The 10,559-nt window shown below is 28.0% G+C and overlaps 1 protein-coding gene across 1 annotated transcript; it reads left to right on the top strand.

The window, feature by feature from the left end:
* The first annotated feature begins 3,704 nt into the window (after positions 1-3,704).
* Positions 3,705-5,219, top strand: LOC108857396 (pentatricopeptide repeat-containing protein At3g25210, mitochondrial). Its single transcript, XM_018631381.2, has one exon. The coding sequence runs from the start codon at positions 3,828-3,830 to the stop codon at positions 4,953-4,955; it is 1,128 nt and encodes a 375-aa protein (XP_018486883.1). The 5' UTR covers positions 3,705-3,827; the 3' UTR covers positions 4,956-5,219.
* Positions 5,220-10,559: the final 5,340 nt, after the last annotated feature.

The following is a 10,559-nucleotide window of genomic DNA, read 5'->3' on the forward strand; positions in this document are numbered from 1 at the left end:
AGATTATTACAGCCCAAAGTACAATTAATGTTTATTCTTGGATTTGTATGATTGTTATTAATTTGTTAAGAAAAAATATTAGAATTATTTATAGTTTCATTTTAAGTTTTTTTGAATAAATAAAGAACATAATATAATCTATATAATATATATTTCGTATTGTTACTTTTTGTTTTTGTATATTTTAAATATATTTTCCAAAATTTCTTGATATATAATTTAACAAATACAGTATAACTATATAGTGATCCACTTTATGAGCTATTGTGTATTTAAGAATGATACATTATTATTAAGTTACAAAATTATTAAATTACAAAAAGTATATATATTTATAAAATTCTTACTATAATGTTTACGGTTCACAATATTTTACGGACGTCCCTATTACACGAAACAGTAATGAAATACATAGTTTAAACAATAAACAAAAGTAAAACTGAAACCGTAAGATTTTAACTTTCTAAAGTTTGTATATACTAGATATATACTATAAAACATGCACCTGTACAGTTGTGCAGGTCAAGATCTAGTTATGTTTAAAGTAGTTCGGAGATTCTATATATTATTAGTCTTATTAAAATATATTTAATAAAAAAATTTTAAAATGGACCAGCATAAAAATTACACATAAAATGAAATTGTGACTTCTATTTTAATAGAATATATAATTTTAAATATTATTTTCGTCTATATATATGTGCTCATCTATCTTATTAAAGTAGAAGTACTTTAAGCTTTTGTTTGGTAATAGGGATATGAATCTTTAAAAAATTAAATTTTGTTTGGTAACAAAGATATTAGAAATTTTTGTCGTTTCCTTATTTAAATGATAGATTTAAGTATTTAATGTATTTTCCTAATTTAAATAATAGATTTCTTTAATAGAATGAATCTTAACCAAAATAAATTTTCTTATAGATTTTTTGTTAACATTTAATATTTTCAATATTTATTAATAAAAATAATAAAATAAAAATCACACATCAAAATAAATTTATATATCATATAAATAAAATATAAAATATTTTATTTATAAATTGTTAGTATAACACTTTTATAATATAAGTCCAATTAGTTATAAATATTAGATTTTTATATGATACACTTTGATATTTTTTTTTTGTCAACCAAATTCATTTATAACAGCCCAAAGGCATGTTTACAAGAGTCGGGCTTTTTAAAATTTCGAGGCCCAATACCAACATTAACTAAAGATTACAATTAAGTTCAATTGGGTATATCTAATATTTTATCAAGACACGTGTTTGATGTTGGGTTTCCTAGAAACAAGTGGCATCATACGCGGACTTCATGCAGGGACTGCATCTCCGCCACCACTCCGTCTCTGGTACACCACCGTAGTAAGTCGCCGTCTTGATTATTTCTTCATCAACCCATACCCGATTTTGATGCCTCTTCTCGACGATCCAACTACTTCCCGACTCGAATTGTGCTTCACTCTCTGCGCGCCTCTGTTACCAAGTATCTCCAATCTCTTTGCCGGATGTGAGAGTCTCCTTGTAACTCCAATTGATTCAAAACCGCCATCGTCAAAACACTTGCAAACTAGCAAGCTCTGACTCTTCTTAGGTCAGCCTCAAACCACGAAGTTCCCAAGCAAAACTCAAAGCTTTATCTCTTTAGAACACTTTGCTAGAGATATTTAACGCAAAGATTGATATCTTCAGAGAACAAAGATTGAGGATAACCAACAAATAAAATGAAGATCCAAAGAGAACAGCCGGAATAAATTTTGATGAGAGGAAGCTTAGTTTTAACCGATCTTAAAGATCGGATCTTTATTAAAAGGGTCAAGAGAAAAACAGAGAAAATATTAGATTGAAGAAACTGCTCTGTTCGCTTGACTCTACACACATCAAAATCGCCTCGCGAAAAGTGAAATCCGCAACCGGAATAAAATCAATTCGCCTGACGAAGCCGAGTATTATGAAAGGAATATATACAAACAAAACAAAAGTTAAAGAGTATGGCGACCGGCGGCAGAAAGCCACCGGCCACCGGAACGCGAAATCTTAAGTTGGTGTTTTCTAGAAAGAGGTTGGAGAGTTTCTAGAGAGAGACCACTCTGATACACTTTGATATAATAGACGATTAAAATCACATAATATAATTATTTAAAGTAATAAATAAAAAATTTGTTTTAAAATGTTATACTAACAATTATGTAATACACATTAATTTACACACATATATATAGATATTATCATTAGAACAAAAAAAAAATTGAAGTGAAAGCAAATATTTATACGGCCACGGATCAAACTATAGAAATAAACAACAATGGTGTAAGATTTTTTTTTAACAAATTTATTTTAATTTCAAATATGTTTATATATTTTATGTAGTTATGAATTATTTTATTTGTTATTAAGAATGCTAAGATTTTGAAATTGGAAAACATTATGACCCATCTCTATATTATTTTAATTAGGAATTTAAAATTTATATCGAAATATTTTTTTAAACTTTTAATTTTTATTATAACTACAAATGTTAATTTTCAATCTAAATTTATGTTTAAATATTACAAATATATCATTTATAAATAAAAAACATAAAATAAATACCCGCCCGGTTGGGCGGGTCAAGATCTAGTTACATTTTACAACTGTTTTAAAACACACTTTCTGTAATTCCTCATCATCAAGTATTATTTAGAACTATATGTAAACATACAATTGACGTGTGGAAAGACTACTAGTTCTTATAAAATAATCTTTAAAAAAATCTAAGTTTGTAAATTTACAAACATTGTAAGTTAATTATGGTTTAGAATACATTCATAATTTAGTATAACAAACAGAATTACTGATAGAATGGCATTAAATAAGTATTAAGATAATTAATTTAATAAAACTTTGAAGTAATTCTTTTCACTAAAATAGCTAGGCCTGGGTATTCGGATCGTCGGGTTCAGATCGGATCCTTTCGAGTCAGAGTTTTTCAGATCTAGGAACTTAGGATTCGATAGGGTAATTTCAAATTTTCGATTCTGGGTCGGTTCGGATCGTACCGGGTCTGGATCGGGTCTTAGATAGTTGGACTCATTTGGGTAACTAGAATTTATCGGTTCAATTCCGAGTCGGATTAGGTTCGGGTTCGGTTTGGATTCGACCTAAAAATTTACCTAAAAATATAAAAATATCTGAAAATATTTATATATCTAAAAATATTCGAAATTTTATTCAAAATTTGTGTTTTTATTACATTAAAATGTGTATATATATTAAACTATGCCAGATACAATAATAATTGGTTGTCTCATAATGGTTGACCCCCTTGTTCTGTAGACAAATAACCATTCTTCGATTTCTTTTTGATTTATTTTATTTAATTTACATTATTAATTCGGGTATCCATCAGGTTTCGAGTTCGAGTCGGGTTAGGTCTAAGACCCGCAGATCTTCTACAGTAAGACCCGATAAAATAATTTGATCGGGTCGGTTCCTACTCAGTCCGGATTTTTTTGGGTCAGTTCCGAGTCGGGTGTTTAGATCTGGATAAAATAAGCATGTGTACTTACGTTTTTTTTTAACAACTATTTTATTTAATAAAATGTAACATTACAACAAGAGTATATAAAATAATAGAATTACAATTAAATGCAAAACATTAATAAGTAAAAGATACAACTTAAAAATAAAGAAATAAATAATTATTGTCAAATTTAAAATGCGATAACCCTACCAGAGAACCAGTCTCTTTGGCTTTATCCAATCTGTAATACGAACACGGCCACACTGGACAATAGCTTCCTCACCAGAAACAAACGCAAGTCTTGTTCCTCCGCCGCCGCTGGTACGATGTCAGCAACCCTCCGTCGCATCATACTCCTCTCCTCCGCAAGGAATTTAACTCCGCCGTACCTTTCCTCCGCCGTGAGTCGCCTATCTATACCTTTCTCCTCCGTCTCATCTCCAAACCCGCCCCCTTCCCGGATTCGAACCCGGACTCCACTCGAAACTCAATTCGAGACGTGGATCCACAATCTGAAACCAGGCTTCACGCACTCCGACGTGGCGGCGGCGCTGCGTGCCCAATCGGATCCGGATCTCGCGTACGACATATTCCGCTGGACAGCTCAGCAGCGAGGCTACAAACACAACCACGAGGCTTACCACGCTATGATCAAACAAGCGATCGCCGGAAAACGAAACAAGTTCGCCGAAACCCTAATCGATGAAGTCGTAGCCGGCGCCTGCGAGATGAGCGTTCCTCTCTACAACACCATCATCAGATTCTGCTGTGGCCGTAAGTTCCTTTTCAATCGAGCTTTCGATGTTTACAACAAGATGCTTCGATCAGATAATAACGAAGCAAGACCTGACCTTGAGACCTATACTTTGCTTCTAAGCTCACTGCTCAAGAGATTCAACAAGCTGAATGTTTGCTATGTGTATCTTCACGCCGTTAGATCGCTCACTAAGCAGATGAAGTCTAGTGGAGTGATTCCTGATACGTTTGTGTTGAACATGATAATCAAGGCTTATGCAAAGTGTCTTGAGGTCGATGAAGCTATAAGGGTGTTCCGTGAGATGCCTCTGTACGGGTCTGAGCCTAACGCTTATACTTATGGTTACTTAACCAAAGGGCTTTGTGAGAAAGGGAGGGTGGCGCAGGGTTTAGGGTTTTACAAGGAGATGAGGAGCAAAGGGATGGTTCCTAGTGGGAGTTGTTACATGGTTTTGATTTGTAGTCTTGCAATGGAAAGGAGACTGGACGAAGCGGTTGAGATTGTGTTTGACATGTTGGCGAATTCTCTGTCTCCGGATATGTTGACTTATAATACGGTCTTGGCGGAGTTGTGCAGAGAAGGCAGAGGGAGTGAAGCTCTTGAGCTGCTTGAGGAATGGAAGAAAAGAGATCCGGTGATGGGCGAAAGGAATTACAGAACGTTGATGGATGAGGTGTATTTTTTGAATAAGGGATGATCGGGGTATGCTCACCTGAAAGGATATCAAATCTGCTAAACCGGTTTATAAGAGATGGGGTTTTTATGTGAATGACCCCTCAGATCTCTGAAATGATCTAAATGATTTGGGTTATAATCAAGTTTTGATATTCAAGATTCTCTATTCTTTATAGATACATTACAGGTTGAAGCATAGTGATCGAAAGACTGAATACTCGAGCCATAGGGTAGAGATATTCTGTTGTTTTTATTTAGCCAATGAATCAAGATCATGTTCTAAGAATGATGTGTAAGTGAGGTCTTATGACCATGCTCTTTCTCTTCAAGGGTATGCCAACTTGGTGCCGTAGGGAGGGGGGCGGATGGGTACGCTTAAGAAACGTACCCGAGACGCCTAAGGAGAACCCGGAATGGCATGACTCAACGGGACGGGTATGGTCAGAAACCGGAGACGTCTCCGAAACGTTTCTAATGATAGTAGACGTACTCATATCCTCTCATGGCAGACTATGCAGTTTTTTGTTTCCCCATTTTCATAGTTAACCGCATACAAAAAGTATTTCATTTAAAAGGTTATACGTTTGACGTGAAATTTTATCGCTCATTTTGACTATCTCATGATTACTGATTAGTATGACATATTTTAACAAAAAAACATTAATAATAGACAAGGTTTGCTGTTTTGGAAAGCAAAAAGAAAAAAATGGAGGACTAGTCTCGCATCTCGGGGTGCTATAAGGCTGTACGGTATCTGTATGACTTTTTATTTGTCGCAAAGGGTTTGATTGGCAATCTCTATAATATTATTTGAGAAGTCAGTTTCTTATGTGTCGCGTTCACGTTAACTTTTATGGTGGTTAATTACATTGATACACTTAATGAATTAAAAATAAAATATTTAAATACTATTATTGATTTTTCATTTAAATTCTTTTTGTAAAATTTTCTAAATATCATATAATAAAAAAGGAAAATTTGTAAAAGTTATAAAGCAAATTTAAAAAACGAAATATATGTATAAATAATATGATTCATTAAAAAGGAAAGTTCACAAAATAGTAATATTTCATTTAAAAATATTTTTAAATAACATAAAATATACTAATAAAATACTTTCTTTATACTTTTCAAAGTAACAGAAATATTTTTTATATATCTATCTATTTTTTTAGATGATTACATAAAAGAAATAAGTAACATAAACTGATATATGTTTAATTGACTAAAAAGTTTATAATCAGTATCATTGAAATGTTATTTGTATTTATTATATTTAGTTGACTATAATATCTTTCAATTACAGAAAGAAATATCTATAAATTATATTTTATTTATATAATATGATTTATCAGATACAATTTTTACTACTTATTTTTAAGAGATATTAACTTTTTCATCTAAATTTTATGTTCTTTGTGTTTGTGGAATTTAATATAACATAATCAAAAGACATTAAATTATTTTGAATTTATAAAAATATTTTAGTTACTTATGCATGTAACTTCCTATAGATCATATTTTTCTAATCTATATTTAAAAACAAATCAAATTTAATTTGATATAAATTATGAAAATATGTGCACATTTAAACGATAAATAAATTAATCTGACTTGATTTAATTGTAATAAAAATAATTATACTTCAGCTTGAATTTGAAAGAAAATAATTATACATTCACATTGAAACGATAAATAAAATTAATCTGACTCGAGAAATCCAACTTATATCTAAAATAATAGATTAAACTATTATAAGAAAATATAATTTTATAATAATAAAAATTTATTTTATAAATATAAATTATAGGATGACTTAAGGCACATTAACAAATTAAAATAAAATATTAACCAACTGTAACAATTTAATTTTTTGTAAAATTTATCGTTATATTTATTTACATAATTTTGATTCAAACAATTTAGATGATTTTTATATTTCATTCTGAGCACAATATATCTTAAATTATACATAATCTTCCTAAAATATATTTACATATCTAAGACAACAACTAGCCTAAATTCCATATAAGAAAATTAATCAATATTTATATATATTTAAAATAAAAAAATATTATAGTTTAATTTAGAGAAATAGGTGCAATCCAATATACCCAAATGATAAGTAAATCAACTGTAAAAACAATAAAACCGAGTAGATATAACATATCAAAAATCATATGTCTAAATAAATTAATATAATATTATTAATATAAATTAAACATAAAATTATAAATTAATTTAAATTAAAAGTAAATAGCAATCAGTTATTATAATATATATTACTATAAATATTTATACCCGTGCATGACCACGGGAAAATCATCTAGTTAGTAGCGTAAATGGGAGTAACTAAAGTGGAGTAAATGAGTGGAAAAGAGCATAATAAACAAAATAATATTAAAAGAAGAAATAAAAAAATGGAAACCAGGGTTAATTAGGGTGTGATTGAACATGACTGGTGAAAAACTAATTTCGTTGGATCCATTCGGATGTTAACCAATCAGGTGAAAATTGAAAAAATAAAAGTTCTAAAATTTTCATTAATTATCGCTCCACTTGACGAGATTCTTTCTTCCTCTTTTTCCAGATGAAAACTGCAAATGAAATCTGCAAGTAGATATTTTTTTGGTTTTTCTTTATATACTAGGATTAAAACCGCTCGTAAACAAATTTACAAACTATTTAAAATGTTTAATTCATTTTAGATAAAAATTAAATTAAGTTTTATGTTTTTAATACGTAAACATTGTCTATTTATTTTATAAATAAACTTACATAACATATTATTTTACAAATCAAATTACAAATCATAAAATATTTTTTTAAGTTTATTCTAATTTGTCTTCTAACAACATGTCACTTTGATTATTTTTTAATAAAGAGCATCTAGCTAATAGTTGTAGCACTAATATAAATCTAATGTTAATTTTAAAATTGTCATTCACTTTTATACACAGTCACACACAAAAAATAAAAGAGTTTTATCGTAAATTATGCTTGTCATCATCTGTCATGGAAACTCATCATCTACTGACTTGAAAAAACCATTTTTCACTAAGAACAAATCATTTTCTCTTCTTTTATGTGTCTCTGCCTCTTGAAATTTTTCTGCGCAAAATCTTCATTTTCACACAATCAAATTTTGAATTGAGCTGTGTCAAAAAGGCATTGGGTACAAACTATAAAAATTAGATCTTTTCGTTTTTAGTGATGTCTAAAGTATAAACCTTTATCATCCTTCTACTCTGTTCTTTTTTGAAGATTTATATTTACACCCTTGTGGTTGTTTCGTGCTATATTTCATTATCTGCTCCATCTATGACATATTTTGTGTTTATCACCTTTGCTCTTTGTTAGCATCATGTTGTTTTGTAATTTCTAGAGTTTTGGTTTGTGGCAATGGGCTCTTTTTCATTATGTGATGGCAACGCCATTGCTTGTTATTTTTGAGATCCTACTTTATGTACATCTTGAAGATCAGTATGATATACTCTTTAACTTGTAATATTAATCGCGGTTTTGTTTATGGTTGGTGTGTTTGTATGATAGATCTAGACTTGGTTTTGTAGTTATTGTTCGATACTATTTATCATCATATGAGAGATGAAGTCATATGGGAAATACTTCATGTAAGTTAGTTTTTCAATATCTGCATGTGAACTTATTCAAATATATTTTCCTCTATAAAATAAGATTTCTTTCATCTCATTTCATCTCTGTATTCTGTTTTTTTCTCATTTTTCTTCGTTGGTGTCATTTCCTCATTTACCCGTCAAATTTAGGAACTTGTATAGTGCATAGACATGTATAATGTTTTGTATTATATATATATATATATATATATTTATATATATAAATAGATTTATTTATGATTTGCGGACTTTACTACTGGGGATGCTATTGAAAATTTCTTTGTAGACAATATTATTCACTCCAGTTGCTGAATCTTTTTCTTCTTGTAAAATGCTTAAACTTTCACGTGATGTTATTCTTGAGAGAGCAATGTATAGATGGCCATGACTGAAAGCTGGTTTTGGCAAATATATAATAACTAATTTCAAGCTTTGTCCTTGACTTTTGTTTATGGTCATTGCATACCATAAGAAATTGTCTTCTCTTAAGTATGAATGGATGGTCTCAGACTATTAGAGATAAAATGATTCTTTGAAATTAGACTCTTTTACCACTATGGGTACCTGTGACTATTTTACCTTCTATAGTTTCTGTGTCATATGAGTGACATGCACATTTACAACGATGTGGTTGAGAGCGAGATAAGCGGTCTCTTCACATAAAAATATTTGGAAATAATAAAAATGTAAAAACTATACATTTTTCAAAATAGATGTTTAATGTAGTATTCTCATTTCCAATATTGTATATTTACTTAAAGATGTAAAACTATACATTTTCATATAGATGTTTAATATAGTATTTCAATTTCTTATATTAGATATTTAGTTATTATTTATTTATTCTATTTTTTTTTGCTTTTATATCAAATGGTAATATTGCGATGTACATATTTCTATTTCTTATGTTGTATATTTACTTATTATTTATTTTACTGTATATTTTCAGATAGATGTTTAATGTAATTTTTCTATTCTTATATTGTATATATACTTATTATTTTTTCTTTCTTTCTTATATTATATATTTACTTATCTAATATTATGATTGATGTTTAATGTAATATTTAAGTTTCTTATATTATATATTTACTTATTATTTATTTTACTATACATTTCCAGAGAAATGTTTAATTTAATTTTTCCATTTTTATATTGTATATTTACCTATTGTTTATTTTTCTATTTTGTATATTTACTTATTCTAAATTTTTTGCTTTTATATCAAATGATAATATTACGATAGATCTTTAATGTAATATTTTTATATCTTATATAGTATAATTACTTATTTATTTGTTCTTATATTGTATATTTATTTATTGTATTATTACGATAGATAATATATCTATTTCTTATATTGTATATTTACTTATTATTTATGTTTTCCTATATTTTATATTTACTTATAAAATATTTAGAAATAATAAATATGTAAAACTATACATTTTTCATTTAAATGTTTAATGTATTTTTTTCATTTCTTATATTGAATATATACTTATTCTAGTTTTTTTGTTTTTATATCAAATGGTAATATTACGATAAATGTTTAATGTAATATTTCTATTTTTATATTGTATATTCACATATTATTTATTTTACTATATATTTTTCATTTAATGTAGTTTCTTATTTCTTATATTTTATATTTACTTATTATTTATTTTTATCCTAATATTACGATAGATGTTTAATATAATATTTTTGTTATTCTTATATTCTATATTTACTTATTATTTATTTTACTATTTATTTTTTTGATTGATGTTAATTTATTTTTCATTTTTAATTGTATATTTACTTACTGTTTATTTTTCTTATATTTTTATTTTTTTATCAAATAATAATATTATGATATATTTTGAATGTAATATTTCTATTTATTACATTCTATGATTGTTTTTATTATATTGTCTATTAACATATAAAAATATTTAGAAATAATAAAAATGTAAACCTATATATCTTTTAGATAGATGTTTTCAACA

The sequence above is a fragment of the Raphanus sativus genome, chromosome 5, assembly GCF_000801105.2.
Source record: "Raphanus sativus cultivar WK10039 chromosome 5, ASM80110v3, whole genome shotgun sequence".
NCBI lineage: Eukaryota > Viridiplantae > Streptophyta > Magnoliopsida > Brassicales > Brassicaceae > Raphanus > Raphanus sativus.